This window comes from Vitis vinifera, chromosome 2 (assembly GCF_030704535.1).
Source record: "Vitis vinifera cultivar Pinot Noir 40024 chromosome 2, ASM3070453v1".
Lineage (NCBI taxonomy): Eukaryota > Viridiplantae > Streptophyta > Magnoliopsida > Vitales > Vitaceae > Vitis > Vitis vinifera.
In genome coordinates, this window is record NC_081806.1 from 8,001,550 (window position 1) to 8,018,638 (window position 17,089).

Below are 17,089 nucleotides of genomic sequence, written 5' to 3' on the forward strand. Positions count from 1 at the left end.
TGTTATTACTTTTTCTGGGAGTTCAAGAATATTGGGAATTTAAAATGACTAGTACGTACAACTTGTTGCTTAAAATTTTCTCTCATTTTCCTTACAAACTTTAAAAAATTTCAACTCTTAGTACACTCACATTTGTAGCTTTGTGGGTCACATTAAACACTTCATTGAACATGAGGCTTTACTATCAATATGTCTAGAAACATTTTTAAAAATTAGTTTTTAAGAATCATTTTTAAAAATAGTTTTTATAATGACCCGCTCTTAATCGTATAGATATTGTCTGCTTTGGACCCAAGGGGACCCTCACGGCTTTAAAACGCGTCTACTTGGTTAAGAGGAACCTCTACATATATAGCGTTAGGAATATTCTCCCCTATCTGATGTGGGACATCACAAACATCCCCCATGCAGACACACCGTCTTCGTTGTGCCCTAGCGGAGTCAAACAGACAAACACTCCTTAGGGAGCCAAACAAACCCCCACACCGAGGTCGGGGATCGGCTCTGAAACCATTTGTAACGGTCCGTTCTCAACTGTGTAGATATTGTCCGCTTTGGATCCAAAGGAATCCTCATGGCTTTAAAATGCGTTTACTTGGTTAAGAGGAGTCTCTACATATATAGAGTCAGGAACATTCTCCCCTATCCGATATGGGACATCACAAACACCTCCCCATGCAGACACAACGTCCTCATTGTGTCCCATAGGATTGCGAAGTCAAACAGACAAATACTCCTTACGGAGCCAAACAAACCCCCACACCGGGGTCGGGGATCGGCTCTGATACCATTTGTAACGGCCCGCTCCCAACCATGTAGATATTGTCCGCTTTGGACCTAAAGGGGTCCTCAAGGCTTTAAAACGCGTCTACTTAGTTAAAAGGAGTCTCTACATATATAGAACCAATAACATTTTCCCCTATCCGATGTGGGACATCACAAACACCCCCCCATGTAGATACAACATCTTCGTTGTGTCCCATGAGATTGCGAGGTCAAATAGACAAATACCATTTACGGGGCCAAACAAACCCCTACACTGAGGTAGGGGATCGACTTTGATACTATTTGTAACGACCCACTCCCAATTGTGTAGATATTGTCCGCTTTGGGTCCAAGGGGGCCCTCACGGCTTTAAAATGCATCTACTTGGTTAAGAGGAGTCTCTCCATATATAGCGCCAGAAACATTCTCCCCTATCTGATGTGGGACATCAAAAACACCCCCCATGCAGACACAACGTCCTCGTTGTGTCTCATGGGATTGCGGGGTCAAACAGACAAACACCCCTTATGGGGCCAAACAAACCCCCACATCGGGGTTAGGGATCAGCTTTGATACCATTTGTAACGGCCCGCTCCCAATCGTGTAGATATTGTTCGCTTTTGACCCAAAAGGGTACTCACGGCTTTAAAACCCGTCTATTTGGTTAAGAAGAGTCTCTACATATATTGTCCGTTTTGGGCCCAAGGGGACCCTCACGGTTTTAAAACACATCTACTTGGTTAAGAGGAGTCTCTACATATATAGCGCCAGGAACATTCTCCCCTATCCGATGTGGGACATCACAAACACCCTTCATACAAATACAACGTCCTCGTTATGTTCCATGAGATTGCGGGATCAAACAGACAAATACCTCTTACGGGGCCAAACAAACCCCCACACCGGGATCGAGGATCGGCTTTGATACCATTTGTAACGACCCGCACCCAACCATGTAGATATTATTCGCTTTGGGCCCAAGGGAGCCCTCACGGCTTTAAAACGCGTCTACTTGGTTAAGAGGAACCTTTACATATATAGCGTCAGGAACATTCTCCTCTATCCGATGTAGGACATCACAGTTTTATAATTTTTTTACAAAAGAATTTGGAACGTTTTCAATTTATAGGTAGTGTTTTATTTTCAATTATTTTTTATATTTATCTTATGGTATTTTAAAATGATTTTCAAAACATGAGTGAAAATAAATAAAATATATTATTAGAAAACATCTTATTTGATATTTTTAAGAATAGAAAACATTTTGCTTTATACTTTAAATTATTTTCCATTTTGTTTGGCAAATATATTTTGTATTTTTTTTTATTTTAAAAACAAGAAAATTGCTTTTAAGAAAGATTAACGGTTAACCAAAGCAATGTGCACACACAGGTCCATGAATAGTTTTTTTGTGAAAAAACAAATTCAACCATTTTTTATGGGAAAATTATGTTTTAAGATGTTTTAATTAATATCATTGATCAAAAGGATGTAGAAGGTTAATTTAATGCCATTGATAATTTTTAATTTTTTTTTAAAAAATAATCTATTTTATATTAATGCTTTATTAAGTGAATGACAAAATACTTAGACAATTTTTTTATAAAGAAATCTTGATTCATTATAAGGGAGGAATAAGGTGTGAAGCCCAAACCAACTTCTACTCCCTGAAAATTGTAAAGGTTAGACCATTGGGCTAAAGTTTACATCTCTTATGATTGAAAAAATTTACATTTGTCTTAAAAGTTGCCCCTTGAACTGAAATCCTAACTCCGTCACACTGCCTTCTTCTTTTTCTTTTTCTTCAATTTTATTTATTTATTATGTTTTCTCCTATTTTCCATTATCATCGTTATCTTCTTCTATTTATTATGTTTTTAGTTGTGAGCTATTTCTTATTATCAGTTCTTCCCATCATCATCGTCGTTAATTATTTCTTATTATTAGTCCTCCTTCTTCTTCTCCTCATGTTTGTAATTGTGAAATATTTTGTATTATTCGACATTCTCCTTCTTATTATCAGTTGTTTGCCAATATCATAATCCGTTGCCATGTGACTAACACTTTTTTGTTATTTTATTTTTATTGAAAAACGAACTACTCCGAACCAAATATTTTTTTCAACCCAAAAGGAATATATGATGAAAAAGCTTAAGGGAAAAAAAACAAAAAGAAAAATATCGCAAAATAAAATAAATAAATGACATTTTACCATATAATAGACACCGAATAAAAAGAAATAAGATCGATATCAATCTTAATTTAACAATACTATATATAATTAATTAATTAATTAATTACTGTCATGTTTAAGAAAATCTCAGTTAACTACTGCTAGGGCTTGTCATTTCATATGATTAGATTAGGAATTAAATTGTCATCCATGTGTAACATTATGCTTAATTTAATACCGACCGAGCCTCATTTGTCTCTATGTTAATTAGTAACATTCTTAAACTCTTATATACATGTGTGACATTATGCTTAATTTAATATTGGTACCTAGTTTATCTCCATCTTAATTAGTTACATTATTAAAATCCATACTATAATTTCTTGTCTTATTAATTGTCATCTATGGTTAGGGTTATGCATTATTTTATAGCTCGTCTCATGTCTTTCTATATGAATAACAATATTAAAAAAAAAAAATTATGGGATAAGTTGTTTATAACACTTACGTCCATTTTAACTCCTAATGAGCCAAACAGGCACCATGAGTTTTTCCCGAGAAAATGACATCCTTTATGTTTTGCTTTCCTTGGAAACAAAATGCAGTACTAAAAGGAGGGAGAGTAGAGTTCTGCAAAAGCTGAACATTCCATGACAAAGAGGCTTCTCTGGAACTACATTAGTGTACAAGTTTTCCCTTGGAAACCATCAATTCCTGGAAAATCAGAATCATTCTTAGATGGGAATAGGTTAATTTGCCTTTCTGCGCCTAATCTACCATTGAAATGCATTATGAATTCAATGCCACAGATCAATAATTGCAAGAAAAGAAAAATCCAATTAGCTCTACCGTGATATATTGTCTTATCCAGTAACAACACCATACAACAAAGAGGATGAAATCCAAAGATATGAAAGAAAGAAACCATGACCACATATATAGCTAGCTAAAACCCTAGCTAGGGTTTTATGATCTCACTCATGTACACATCTCCTCCACCCACTGCTTGGGTCCCTCCATCAACCCCGGACTCAATCTCAGCATGAGAATGCAAAACTCGGTCTGATTGAGAGCCCCATCTCCATCCAAATCTCCCTCACTCAGCATCCACACAAGCTCATCATCTCCCATCTCCTGCAACCCTAACTCTATGGTGCTCCTCCTCAAGCTCTCCAAAGTGATCAGCCCTTTTTCCACATCCATCAGCAAGTGAAACCCGTTGCAGAGCTCCAAGATGAAGCCCTCAGCTCCCAAACCCTCCATCATGGAAGGGAAGTAGTCCTCAAACTGCACTCCACCCTCATCAACCTCCATTTCTAGCAATATTTCCACCTGAAAACAAAGATTCTGATAGCTTGTTAAGATGGGGGGCGCTGAAAAGTGAGAGAAGGGGGATTAAATAATATCAGGAAGAGGGGAAAAGATCGAGCATCAAAGGGTAAAAATTTGGAGAGATAAACAAGATTATCTGCTATGGCGGTGAGCTTCTTACCCTTTCCAGTGTGAGCTTCCTTCTAGGAAGCTGCATGGAATCAGTACTGTTAAAAAACACACACACACGCGCATATATATATATATATATTAATTAGTGTGAATTTTATTGGAAATATAAAGGGAAAATGATAATCATAAGTTTATAACCATCAAATGTTTTTAGGATAAATAAATATATAAGACAAAAAACCTTGTTTGGTTCTATATTTTTAATGATTTTTTAGGGTAAATTTTTGAAAATATAAAGGGAAAATGATAATTATAAGTTCATAACCATCAAATGTTTTTAGGATAAATAAATATATAAGACAAAAAATTTGTTTGGTTCTATTTTTTTAATGTTTTTTTAGAATAAATTTTTGAAAATAAAATTTTAAATTTTTTTTAAAAAAAAAACAATTTATCTTGGATTTCTAAACAATTGTTTTGTGTTAATCAATGCAAAATGCTGCCAAACTAGAGATTATAATTTCATATTTTCTTTTCCTTTAATGATGTGTCCATTTAATTTAAAACAAAGATGATGTGATTTATAAAAATATAATTTTAAATATTAATTAAAACATAGTTAATTTCCCACAACCTCTTTGTAGAATATTGATGTGTAGGAAAAACTTGGTAATACCTTTTTTAAATGCCCAAGATAAAATAATAATAATAATAATAATTGTTTTCTCGTTCAATTTTTAGTTTGTTAATAGAATCACGTTAAAATCGAGGACCATTTTGTTTCACAACTCAAAAACCCTTTTGATATTTCTTTTATGAGAGAAAAGTACAAATGTGAGAGAGCTTTTTTCTTTTTTCTTTTTCTCCCCTTATTGGAGTGGTTTTTGGGTCATTTATAGATGTTTCAATTTCCAAAAACAATTCATTTGATCCCTTTATTGGTTGGATAAGATTGGATCAACCCGACTTGAACACTCACCCAACTCCAACATAATGAAAACTTAGTTACTCCAAATTTGAAATTGATGACTATACTACACCAATCAAATTTACATTAATTTTGTAAATCTTATCATATAATAAGAATCCTCGAATGATCAAATTGGTGGTAATAAGAATCCTATGGGGGAGGTTTAAAATAATAGTTTGATTAGACACGTGTTATCCAAAAGTGTGTTCTTAGAAGATTGTAATGAGATATGGGTGAGAAAAAGACAAAATAATCTTGATAATTTATGGTAAGAGTATTAAAAAAAGACAAAGGAGAAACTAAAGGATAATGATATTAGAATATCACTTAAACCGATGGTGTTAATAATTTTGAAAATTTAAAGAATATTTGAACTCAATAATGATTTATAAATTGTTGGTAGTTCATAAATGCATTTCCAATGTCACATTCCTTTCTTTGAAGTAATGATTTATAAATTGTTGGTAGTCCATAAATGCATTTCCAATGTCACATTCATGTCCAAATGAAATAATGATTTATAAATTGTCTGGTAGTCCATAAATGTATTTCTAATGTCACATTTGTATTTTTTTGTAATCCTCTACAAATCTCTAATGGGTGGTTACAAAATTATCGAGAATTCTATATAAGTCATATATTGAAATAAAAAATATGAGTTTATATTAAGATATAAAAGATGTTTAGTCTGTTTGGGAACTGTTTTTTAGAATAATTTTTTGTTCTCTAAAACAAAAAATATAAAAAAATACTTTTGATAACCAAAAACTGTTCTCAAAATAAAAGAGATGTTGTTTTTAGAAAATATCTTTTAATTATTTTATGTCGTTTTCACTTATTTTTTGAAAACTATTTTAAAAAATAAATGATATAATTTAAGGTTTCTAAACAGACTTTTATTCTATAAAATTTAGAGAATAATTATCAAAAACTGTTTTTCAAAATTGTTTTGGAAAACAGTTATCAACCAAATTATTGTCTCCTTTAAAATCAACATCCATATAAAAAAAATTCAAAATAGTAATTAAAATATGAATAATTTATGTTAAGACTGTTTTTCCAAAAAGATGACTTTGAAAGCTAGCCACTTTTGTTTTCATTATGTAATGGTAAATAAAACATACCATGCTTTTCATTTTTAATATTTTAATATGTTTTATTACTTAAAAACTTTATTACAGAGAAGAACAAAAGGATATTAAGGAAAATAATTTTTTCCATTTTATCATAAAAAATATAAAAATAAATAAATAAATAAATAAAATGAGTTTTGAATAAACAAATAAAAATAATATATTAATTTTAAATTTATCTTTATTTTTCTTTTGCCTTTTTTCTTTTTATTTTTCTTTTCTATCTTCTTTCTTTTAAATTTCTCTCAAATTTTCCAAGATTTTTAATTAATATGACAAGCATGGAAATAATTGAAGAAGAAGAAAAGCTGCAAAACTTTGGCCCAACTGTCAAGATATGAATCATATTGTGAACTGGGCTGGGCTCTAACTTGAACTTTAGGCATAAAGCCCAAGCCCATTTTCTTGTCCAAGCCACATTAATTGAAAATTTTCTTCCGGGTTGAAATTATCCTTCTCAACAAATATGCCCGCCTTTTGTTGCTAGAGAATTCATAATTTTTTTTGGTAAAAACCCTAATCAATCCTCTACTATGTTGACAGCTTCAACCCCAAATCATATCATCTGTAACCCATTACTCAAATTTTAGATTTTATGATTCCCAAATCCTCGAATGCCTCACCCAATGCCACTTCAACCAAAGACGAGACATGCTCGACGAAATGTCCAATAGAGACTCCATTATTAGGCCTTTGGATGGACTTCATTGCTTTCCAGTGTCTCAGAAAATGGTCTCATCCATGATTTGGATTGTGGGTGGTCTTCGATATCATGCCTAAGAGATATACTTTGAATTATAGCACCATTTTGTCAGGTTATGTGCAATGGGAGAAATGGAGTGATCCTTGTGCAGAATGTCTTGTGGACTTCATGCTTTGTGGATTAGTGAATACAGGGAGGATGGATGGGGTGGGGGAATGGTTCCCTGCGATTCCAGAGAGTAATGTTGTTTTTTGGAATCCAATGGTTGTTGGATTGTTCAGTAATGAGGAACTGAAGAAAGCTATCGTTGCAGGGTATGTAGAGCATGCTGGAATGGAGGATATCAGAGTGGTTACTTGTGTTGGGGTGCAACAATGCAGCTCTTAAGCTAGAGTGTGGGTCACCCAAATGATAGTATTCGAATGCCATAAGAGGCTTAGCCTTTGCTCACAGGAGACTGATTGGTTTTTATATGAAATGGTTAAAGCTCAATCCAATAATTGATGCCAGAGCCAGGGTCATGGTTTTGAGCCACGGGAACATCATCTCAGGAGAGGGATTGTTGGGGTGCAAGTATGGGTCACCCAAATGTTGTTGATGAAATGCAATAAAAGGTTTAACCTACCTGACTGGACATTGATTGGTTTCAAGCCTGGGATGGGTCATACAAATGATAGTGGTCGAATGTCGTAAAAGGCTTAGCCTACCCTCATTGAACACCAATTGGTTTTTGGATGAGATAGTCAAAGCCCAATCCAAAAACTTAGATCAGCAAAATTGCAGGTTATTGTAGGGCTGAACGATATGTGAGAATAGTGTTGTTTGTTTTGTGGACTATTGAAAGAGGAAAGCTGTTTCTTGGATGACAATTATTGGTGGGTTTGCTTGAGCAACAATGCACTTCTTGTTCTTGATTGCTACCAAAAAAAAAGGAAAATGTGCCTTTTGGTTGAAGAAAAAGTGAGACATAGCATGGAGATGCAGTGCTCAGAAATCATTGAATGGCTGCCTCACTCCTTGGCTTACTTTTTCAGGACTGTTCTATTATCTTTAGGACATGCACAGAGAATCATACATGATTTTTGGAAAGAACACAGTAACTGCTACGAGGTTTGCTTGAGCAACAGTGGGCTTCTTGTTCTTGACTACTACTACATAAATTAAAAAAATGTGCCTTTTGTTTGAAAGAAAAAGTGAAACATAGAATGGAGATTCAGTGCTCAGAAATTATTGAATGGCTGCCTCACTCCTTGGCTTACTTTTTCAGGACTGTTCTATTTATCTTTAGGACATAACCAGAGGATCATACATGATTTTTGGAAACAACACAGTAATTATTACTATGAAGTTTTCAGGGCCCCTAGAGTGTTTTTGTTGCACTAAACTGATGAAAGAAGATGGACAGACAGCTGCAATATTAACATCTCAGAATTAGAGCAAATATTAGTAGGAAGAAGCATGATATTTTTGGTATATATTAGACCCTATGCCACAAGCATTAGAAATATTGGCTGCCTCTCTTTATTGCTCTTACAAAATGCCCCGCTGATCAAAATATCCTGATGTGACCTAAGATGAGTTCACAACAATTAGACTAATATTGATCAATCTTTTGCTAACATGTACTTGGGCTATTATGCAGGACCAATCACATGCTAATTCTATGGTTGAGAAAAGGCATCAAGCCCTTGTACAAGTGAGCAGAGGTAAGACTCACAGATCATTATCTTGTTAGTTCAAACTTCATGGTTGGTTGAACTAAAATTCAAATCCACCACTGCAGTATGAGACTTTGAGATTTTCCACAATGAAGGAGAATTCAGGCCTTAGCAGATAACAGGTAATCATTCTAATATTTAATTGAGCATATAATCCTAAGAAGTGCCCATGAATGCTATAGTTCCAGGTATAAACATAGTTTGATTCATTGTTCTGTGGCTCCCACAAGGATTATTCACAAAATAACCTGATTGGTCAATAACTAATTTGAAATTTCTGCATCATTTGCTGTCTGTCTGCAAACCCCATGAAATAATGTCAGGGGGCTAGAATCATCATTACGAGACGGGTAACCTGAAGGGGCTGATGAAGATTAAATCATTTTAAAAAATATGAGACCAGTAACCTGAGTTTAAGTTTGTAGATGGAGCTAAAGCTTAGAGTCTTGATCTATTTAAATCTGAAGAATATCAAGTGGGGATACTCATTATGATACGTATTTGTCTTTGAAGCAACACAGAGGTTATTTCCAAAGAATGGTACGAATCATTTTGACAAATGTGGCATATACAACCAAGCCAATTTTAAGCAACAGAGTCTCAACACCAGGAAACTGAGTTGCTTTATGTATCTGGTAAATAAAGCACCTTTTCCCATCAAGTTTGTTGCCTTGTTGAAGTTCCAAGTATTCTGCATAATTCATCCAAATAAATACAGGTGGGGGTGGCTTCTACAATCTATCAAGTATCAACTGGGTGCTGACTCAACAACTGTCCATGATGGTCCTTCTGCGGTAGCTAGTGGTATTCTAGTTGCTTTGTTGTTCATCGCATCTCCATGTAAGACACTCTCGTCCCTCCCGTTACTCAGAATATTTTGAAGATAATAAAAAACAATTATGATTTGCAAAATAATATTTGTATACAGAGAAGGGCATAAAAGAAAAAACTAAATAAAAGCTAAGCTTTGTTGAGACATCAAAATCCATGTCAGTGTCTCATTGTTGTCGTCACTTGTTAGGTGTCTCTTAGCTTAGCTAGTCTCTCTTCTGAGTCTTGCCTTCTGCTTTGGACCACAATTCTGTTGTTGTTTTTATATCTTGGACCATAACTTCTCCTTGGCTCCCTACTTGTTCTTCTCATTTGATATGATTAGTTTACGGGGTAAATTATCATCCATATGTTACATTATGCTTGATTTAATATTCAGATTTCTCCTGTCTCTTTGTCATCTACAACAGCATTATGCATTATTTAACACTTGTCGTATGTTTCTATATTGATATCCATGCTTTTAAAAAAATGCCAAAAAATTCAATCTAGATCTCCCTGTAGATTCACAATTCCATGAGAAAATGATTTCATCCATTAATGCTTTTCCTTCCTTCAAAATCACATGATGTGAATTTGCAACTTACCCAATCATTCAAGATGAACACTAACAGAAGGGAGAGTCCTTGCTGCAACTTATCCAATCATTCAAAATGAACATTGACAGAAGGGAGAGTTCTTGTAAACTGGAAATTTCCATCACAATGTCGTTCAAGTTTCCCCAAAAGTTCTAGGAAATTAGACACTTTCTTGGATAGGAACAGGTTTCCCAGATAACCATTGAAATTGATTTTGTTGCATATAACAAATTGACAATATTCTGAGTCGATCGACTTCAATCTAACTGAAAATAATTGATAGAAAAGAAAATCCAAGCAACTCTACCATGATTATTCTATTATCCAGTGACTACACCACATCAAGAAGAGGATGAAATCTAAAAGATATGAAAGAAGGCGGCATAAACATTGAACACCATAGCTAACTAAAACCATAGAGCTTCTTCATCTGGTTCATGTATATACATTTCCTCCACCCACTGCTTGGGTTCATCCAGTAAACCCGGACTCAGTCTCATCATGAGAATGCAGAACTCCATCTGGTTGAGAGCCCCATCTCCATCCAAATCGCCCTCACTCAACATAGACACAATCTCATCATCTCCCATGTCCTGCAACCCCAACAGCAAAGCACTCCTCTTCAAGCTCTCAAAAGTGATAAGCCCTTTCTCCACGTCCATGAGCAGGTGAAACCCATTGCAGAGCTCTATAATGAAGCCCTCAGCGCCCGACCCCTCCATCATAGAAGGGAAGTAGTCCTCAAACTGCACTCCCCCCTCAACCTCCATTTCTACCTTATAGCAGGATCTGAGAGTGATTGTTGGAAATGAGGAGATGATGAAAAGTGAGAGAAAGGGGGGGATTAAATAAGGGCAAGTGGGGGGAGAGGGAGCATTAATAAAGGGTACAATTCTGTAGAGATGGACAAGAACACACCTATGATGGCGGTGAGCTTCTTCCACCTTTCAGTGCCAGCTTCCTTCTAGGAAGCTGCATGGAATCAATACTGTTAAAAAATATTAGCTTGAATTTTATTGGAAATATAAAAGGAAATGATAATGCAGAACCATAAAGGACCATCCTGGTGAAGAAAGGTACGACAATAGCTTGTGGGATGCCCGGAAAAAACACATCGTGTAAGACAAAACAGCCTGTTTGGTTCTATGCTTTCTTATTTTTTTAATGGGGATAAATATTAGAATATGAAAATATAAAAATTAAATAACCCTTCATCTTGGATTTCTAAACCATTGTTTTTTTGTTAATCAATGCAAAGAGCTGCCGGACTAATCTTGTAAGATAATTCCACTTTTATTTCTTTAGTGATTCATGGGCAACATTCCCTATAAACAATATGGAAGACAAGGCATTACTTCCTGTCATACCCCACATGGTACATTCCCAACTCAAGGGTAGAAATATTTCTAATTCCAGTGTGTAATATTTTGACTACTTTACCCCTCAATTTATTTTTTTCAATTTTACGCTTTGCCCCTCACATTTAAAATTCAATATTTTATCCTATAAACTATAAATAATAAAGGTATTGTTTTTATGTACCGATTTGAACTTAGGTAGAATTCATTTTGAAGTAAAATTTTTTAGACGGCTTCAAAATATGACAATCACTATTATTGATTTTTTCTATTTTGATAGATGTCCGTATGACTATTCGTTAACAAGTGGGACGGGGGGCAAAGTATCACTCTTTGACAAGATGAGCGATTAAGTGTTAAAGTTTGAATATGAGAAGAAAAATAAAAATTAAATGTATTTAATTTATGTTTTTATTGGGTGGGACTTGATATTTTAAAGAAGAATCTAGATATAACTAAAAAAAATGTTTTGTTTTATATTACATTATACCAAACAAAAATATTATTTTTTGAACAATCATTTATTAAATAATTATTCAAAAATCAATCAACTTGTTCTTTAAAATTTTAAAAGTGATTTTCAAAATAGTATGACAATTTTGAAACTGTTGGTGCATGAAGGATGTGAGCCTCAAGCAAACTAACAATTCATCTTCACGTTTTCATCCAAACGAGAGAGTCATAGAAGCAAATGACAATGGATGCAGATGACTAAAAGGTAAACAACTATAGAAACCCACAAAAACGATAATTATTTATAAAGAAAAATTATATATTTATACATTAGATTTTTTTTCTCGAACTTCTAAAAAACCAAATAAAACAAACATTTTTTTTATTTTTACGATACAATCAAAATTTATATTTACTTGTATATAGAAACATGTGATAAGAATGGTAGAATTTAATCACATGAGTAATAGTTATGTATTGGTAAAAGTGGGCGGAAATACTCATTGTGAGGCTTAAAATAATGGTTGAGTTACACACGTGATTCAAAGTACCCTAAATGGCGGAGGTGACGGATAACTTCTGACGATGCCGGGAGAAATAGAATAAAAGACATTAATTTCGGAATATTATCCATACCAAATGATGCTAATAATCTTGGAATATTGCTTATACCAATGGTCTTAATCTATTCTTGAAATTATCAAATTTTATAATTTATTGTGAATATGATTTTTTATTTATTTTTTATGTTGTCTTTTTCTCATGTTTTTTTTTTTTTTTTAATTTTTTTATAAGTTTTTAAGAAAAATTTAATATATATATATATACATCAATGTGGTCCAACCGAGGCTTGTACATGCCTGATTCTTATGGGCATGAATGGACCCAAAGGTACTCAATTAGACTTATATTTCTGAGGCGTTTATGAAAGTTTAAATGGTCTTTTTAATTTTAATTTTAATTTTTTTCTGATTGTAAGTCTCGATTCTAAGATGGAATTGTGACATTTTTTTTATTTGGTATTATTTTTGTTCAAAGTATTTTTTTTGAAAGTGTTTTTAGAAGAATCATATGTCAAGTACTTCTCCCGAAAATGCTATAAGCAATTTTTTAATACAGCAAATCATTTTTCAAAATTTTAAAGTGTTTTTTTAAATTTTTTCAAATATTTAATTTTCCTTTTTGTCAAAACCATTTTTTAAGTTAAAAATATTTCCTAAAATTAACTTCATCCATGCTTGAAACCAAATGTTTTCATTTTATGAGAATGTTGAATGATAATCAACCAACACTCAAAAATGTGGTTCTCAAAATTTTCAACAAATACATTAAATAGAACCTCTAAATATTTCAAGTCTTGGAAAAAAAATTGAAAATTTCCTTGTTTACTTCTATGTTTGGTTATAAGAAAATTTGAAAATAAAATATGAAAAAAATAACCATAAGAAAAAAAAAATTAGGAACCAACTTAATATTTTCTTTAAATATTTTTTAGAAATCAATCCTAACTTACAAGATGTCGAGCCGCATTCTTTGCAAACATTTCTAATCTTTATTATAAAAATTAATTTTTATAAAAATGAAGTAGTAACTTATTTTATTTATTTTTAAAGTGTAAATAAAATAAGGGAGAAAAATCTTATTTGACTAATAAGTCTATAAACCACTTGTAAATCAAAAATTGATTTGAGGGTCAAGCTACTTATAAAAAATATAGCTACGGTGAAAAGCCATAACACCTCTTTAAGCCGACATATCCACGATCCCCCTTCCCCTCCAAGCCCTTATACGGCTATAGTCGTGGTCTCCCTTCTAAATTTATATATCTACCGTTTTTTTCCTCTAACCTCATATACCCATAATCTTTGGTAAACAAGTTGAAGAAATTTTGATATACAATTAATTAATCAATAAATACCATAATGAAACTTGGGCAGGAGATAAATAAATTTAATAAAGCATAAACATGGTGGATTATAATCGGACGGACGGAGGATGGAGACATGAAACTTGTACACTTCAACTTGCATGCATGAAGTCAGATTTAAGGAATCAATAAGGTATTTTTAGCTTAATAGAAAAAGCTAAAATATTTGGTTTTTTCTATTCAGTCAAAAAACAAACACCACCTCAGTACCCATGAAACTATTCACATGACATGAAACCTATTCAGTCGCAAAGATCCGTCCAGATTCCAAGGCAGAATCAGCCCACAATTGTATCTCCAGTTCAGGCCCAATTTTCACCCCAAGTCAGTCCAGGCTTTTAGGCAAAGTCCTATTATAATGTTAATTCTCAAATATACAATGAATAGGAATCATTTATGTGAATTTAAATTTGTTTAAAATTTTAAACTCTTTATTAAAATTAAGTTGGATTATCAATCCCCAACTCCACCTAACCCAACCCAAAGCCCACCCCAACCCAGCACAGCCTGGCCCATAGGATGACAGCCCCATCTCATGCTATCAATGGGACCTTGGGATGACACTAAAAAGTCTCCCTCTAGGTTTTATTATATATCTAGGTAGAGCAGTAGAGACAAAAATACATTTTATGGATAAGGCACAGTGGCAAAGACGGATATTCATTTTAAGGATGAAGAATAAAAAATTTATTTGAAAACATTTTTTTTAAATTTTTTATGTAAAAGTTATTACTATTTTTTAATATAAAAAAACATAATATCTTCATTCATATAATTCTTTTCTTCGTATTTTTCCCTTTGGTGTTTTTTAGGAACTAATCATAATGTCAATACTTGTTTTATTTTTAAGGTTGTGTTTAATTTCTTGGAAAATATTGAAAAACTAAAAATAAAAACATTAAGAAAAATTACTTTCTATGTTTGGTTTTATTATCAAGAATATAAAAAATAAAAAATAATTAAAAACTTAAATATTTTTAAATTATTTAACCTTTATATATAGGATTAAAAAAATTATAATAATAAAAAATATATATTTTTTAATAATATTTTAAGCCATAATTGAAAATAAAATGATATTTTGAAAAATTTTACGTTATGTATAATATATAAAACACTCAAAGGATACGCCAAAAAAACCATTTTTTATATTTAAGTTTTCAAAAATTTTATTGTTGAAAATAAGTAAGAAATCAGAATTGTTTTGAAAAACGTTACCAAACATATGGTAAGCCTTTTAACATATACAAATTATAAATGGCCCATTGGGCCTTGAAAACTATAGAGAAGCCCATATAACACAATGAGAAAGGAGCCCAATCAAACCAACCCTTTATTCTATCTCTCTTGGGTTACTTTAAAATATGTCAAACATTTTTATTTTCTTTAGAAAAAAAACCCATTTTAAGAACTAGGTAAAGATAGTAATATGAAAAGCAATCAAATAAATTCAGTTTGAATGGTGAGGAAGGCTTGACAAGGCATGTTGACAATGCCCATTTTCCAACCCTAAACACAAGTTCATAACTCTACATCCACCTTTCTCCACACGCTCAAGTCTCGCATAGACTCTCACCAGTTTCATTAATAAATAAACCATATGGGACAGCTTTATACTTCGGATAAGGGAATCATCTTGTGGGCAAGGGTTGCATCATTGTCAATACACCACTACAAACTAAACAATCATCAATCTCAAGTCTTGGTATGAATTTCTAGCCAACCACACCATTAGAATTTTGGGTCCAACTCCCACCTATGACCCGCTTGATCCAAAGTTCCCAACCCTACTATCTCAGACCTACTTCATCTGGGAGCATGTTTGATACATATGGGCAGGTATGAGCATCCCACAATTCCATTTCCCACAGGGCCACACACTTGATATAGGGTGGAAAAGGTCTTAGCCAGAGAAAATTCTAAAGGAAGTTAAGAAGGGTGTTGAGCAAGAATCAGAGAGTTGACTTGAATTGTTTGAAATCCAAATTTCAGAACCTAAAAATAGCAGGAGGGTGCATGGGCTGCTCAAAACTCGTAGGACAGCCAAAAAAAAAAAAACAAAAGAGAAGCCAAAGATGAAAGGAAAAGAGTGCCAAAAGTTATGCAGGATGGGGTGCAAGGCTATGTGTCTCCGTGCTCTTCTATTGTTGTTTGTGAGTGTGATTGTAGGCTTATGCTTGTATGGGTTTCCACACCCATTTGGTAAGTGCATGCTAGCATTGAACAATGTTTAACTACCATTGTAATTCACATTGTTTTTCTCACATATTGGTGCCTCATACTAATATACTTTTAAATGTAAATGTGCAGTACAACTACGAGGCAACATGGCAAGAAGAATTCACAATGGTTTCATCACCTTGGTGATCAAATCTCTCCATTTCTTCATTGGCAAGTGCATGCAGTTCAGATTCTCATCACCACTGCATTCTGCGTCCTCTGCCACGTCTAGGCTGCTCTTTTGGGTGGGATTTACTCGATCAATCAGTTCTATGGACTCCCCAATTTCGTAATCCAGCTAAACAAAAATTTTGACAGCCCCAATATGTGGCTTCCACATTGCCTAACCTGTTCTGGTTAGCATTTACCCAATCAATCTCTCCTATATAATAATATCTGTGGAATTAAGCTCACCTACCTTTAAAAGCCAGGCAGTTGTGACAACCAACCTGCCCACGTGATTTGACTTGAGTCACCAAAAAAACTCAGCACTTGATCTCAGTATGAATCCTATGTTGACATACTACATCCGTTGTTGGTAGCAGAGTTGATTCCCAGTATTTGGAACTCAAGCATGGATATTGCTGTTGTGGGTAACAGAGTCAATTCCCAGTATTTGGAACTCAAGCATGGATATTGCTGTTGTTGGTAACAAAGTCAATTCCCAGTATTTGGAACTCAAGCATGGATATTCTTTATATTGTTAATCAAGTGGTCGATAAGCTGAACATTTTGATTGTCCTGATCTATCAGTAAAAATTGAACTCACATTTTCATGTTGCTTTCTGTCTGATTATACATATGTGTATGCATGACA

At 33.5% G+C, this 17,089-nt stretch overlaps 2 protein-coding genes and 1 long non-coding RNA gene across 3 annotated transcripts; 1 reads left to right on the forward strand and 2 right to left on the reverse strand.

Annotated features, from left to right (window-relative positions):
• Positions 1 to 3,755: 3,755 nt before the first annotated feature.
• LOC100266004 (calcium-binding protein PBP1) lies at positions 3,756 to 4,502 on the reverse strand. The gene is made up of 2 exons (XM_002279047.4): positions 4,431 to 4,502; positions 3,756 to 4,270 (listed from the first exon to the last, which is right to left on the reverse strand). The coding sequence occupies exons 1-2, from the start codon at positions 4,464 to 4,466 to the stop codon at positions 3,917 to 3,919; spliced, it is 390 nt and encodes a 129-aa protein (XP_002279083.2). The 5' UTR covers positions 4,467 to 4,502; the 3' UTR covers positions 3,756 to 3,916.
• A 2,437-nt stretch (positions 4,503 to 6,939) lies between these two features.
• Positions 6,940 to 9,817, forward strand: LOC104882432 (uncharacterized). Its single transcript, XR_788137.3, has 4 exons — positions 6,940 to 8,893; positions 8,971 to 9,027; positions 9,419 to 9,540; positions 9,624 to 9,817. It is a non-coding gene; the product is annotated as an uncharacterized LOC104882432 (long non-coding RNA).
• A 684-nt stretch (positions 9,818 to 10,501) lies between these two features.
• LOC100264287 (calcium-binding protein PBP1) lies at positions 10,502 to 11,377 on the reverse strand. The gene is made up of 2 exons (XM_002281907.5): positions 11,233 to 11,377; positions 10,502 to 11,103 (listed from the first exon to the last, which is right to left on the reverse strand). Exon 2 carries the CDS (start codon positions 11,082 to 11,084, stop codon positions 10,722 to 10,724), a length of 363 nt encoding a protein of 120 aa, XP_002281943.1. The 5' UTR covers positions 11,085 to 11,103; positions 11,233 to 11,377; the 3' UTR covers positions 10,502 to 10,721.
• Positions 11,378 to 17,089: the final 5,712 nt, after the last annotated feature.

Coding starts and splice junctions, on each gene's coding strand:
- LOC100266004 (XM_002279047.4), bottom strand. CDS start 4,466: ATGCAGCTTCCTAGAAGGAAGCTCACACTGGAAAGG. Junction 4,271..4,430: donor GGAAGCTCACACTGGAAAGG/GTAAGAAGCTCA, acceptor CTTTGTTTTCAG/GTGGAAATATTGCTAGAAAT.
- LOC100264287 (XM_002281907.5), bottom strand. CDS start 11,084: ATGGAGGTTGAGGGGGGAGTGCAGTTTGAGGACTACTTCCCTTCTATG.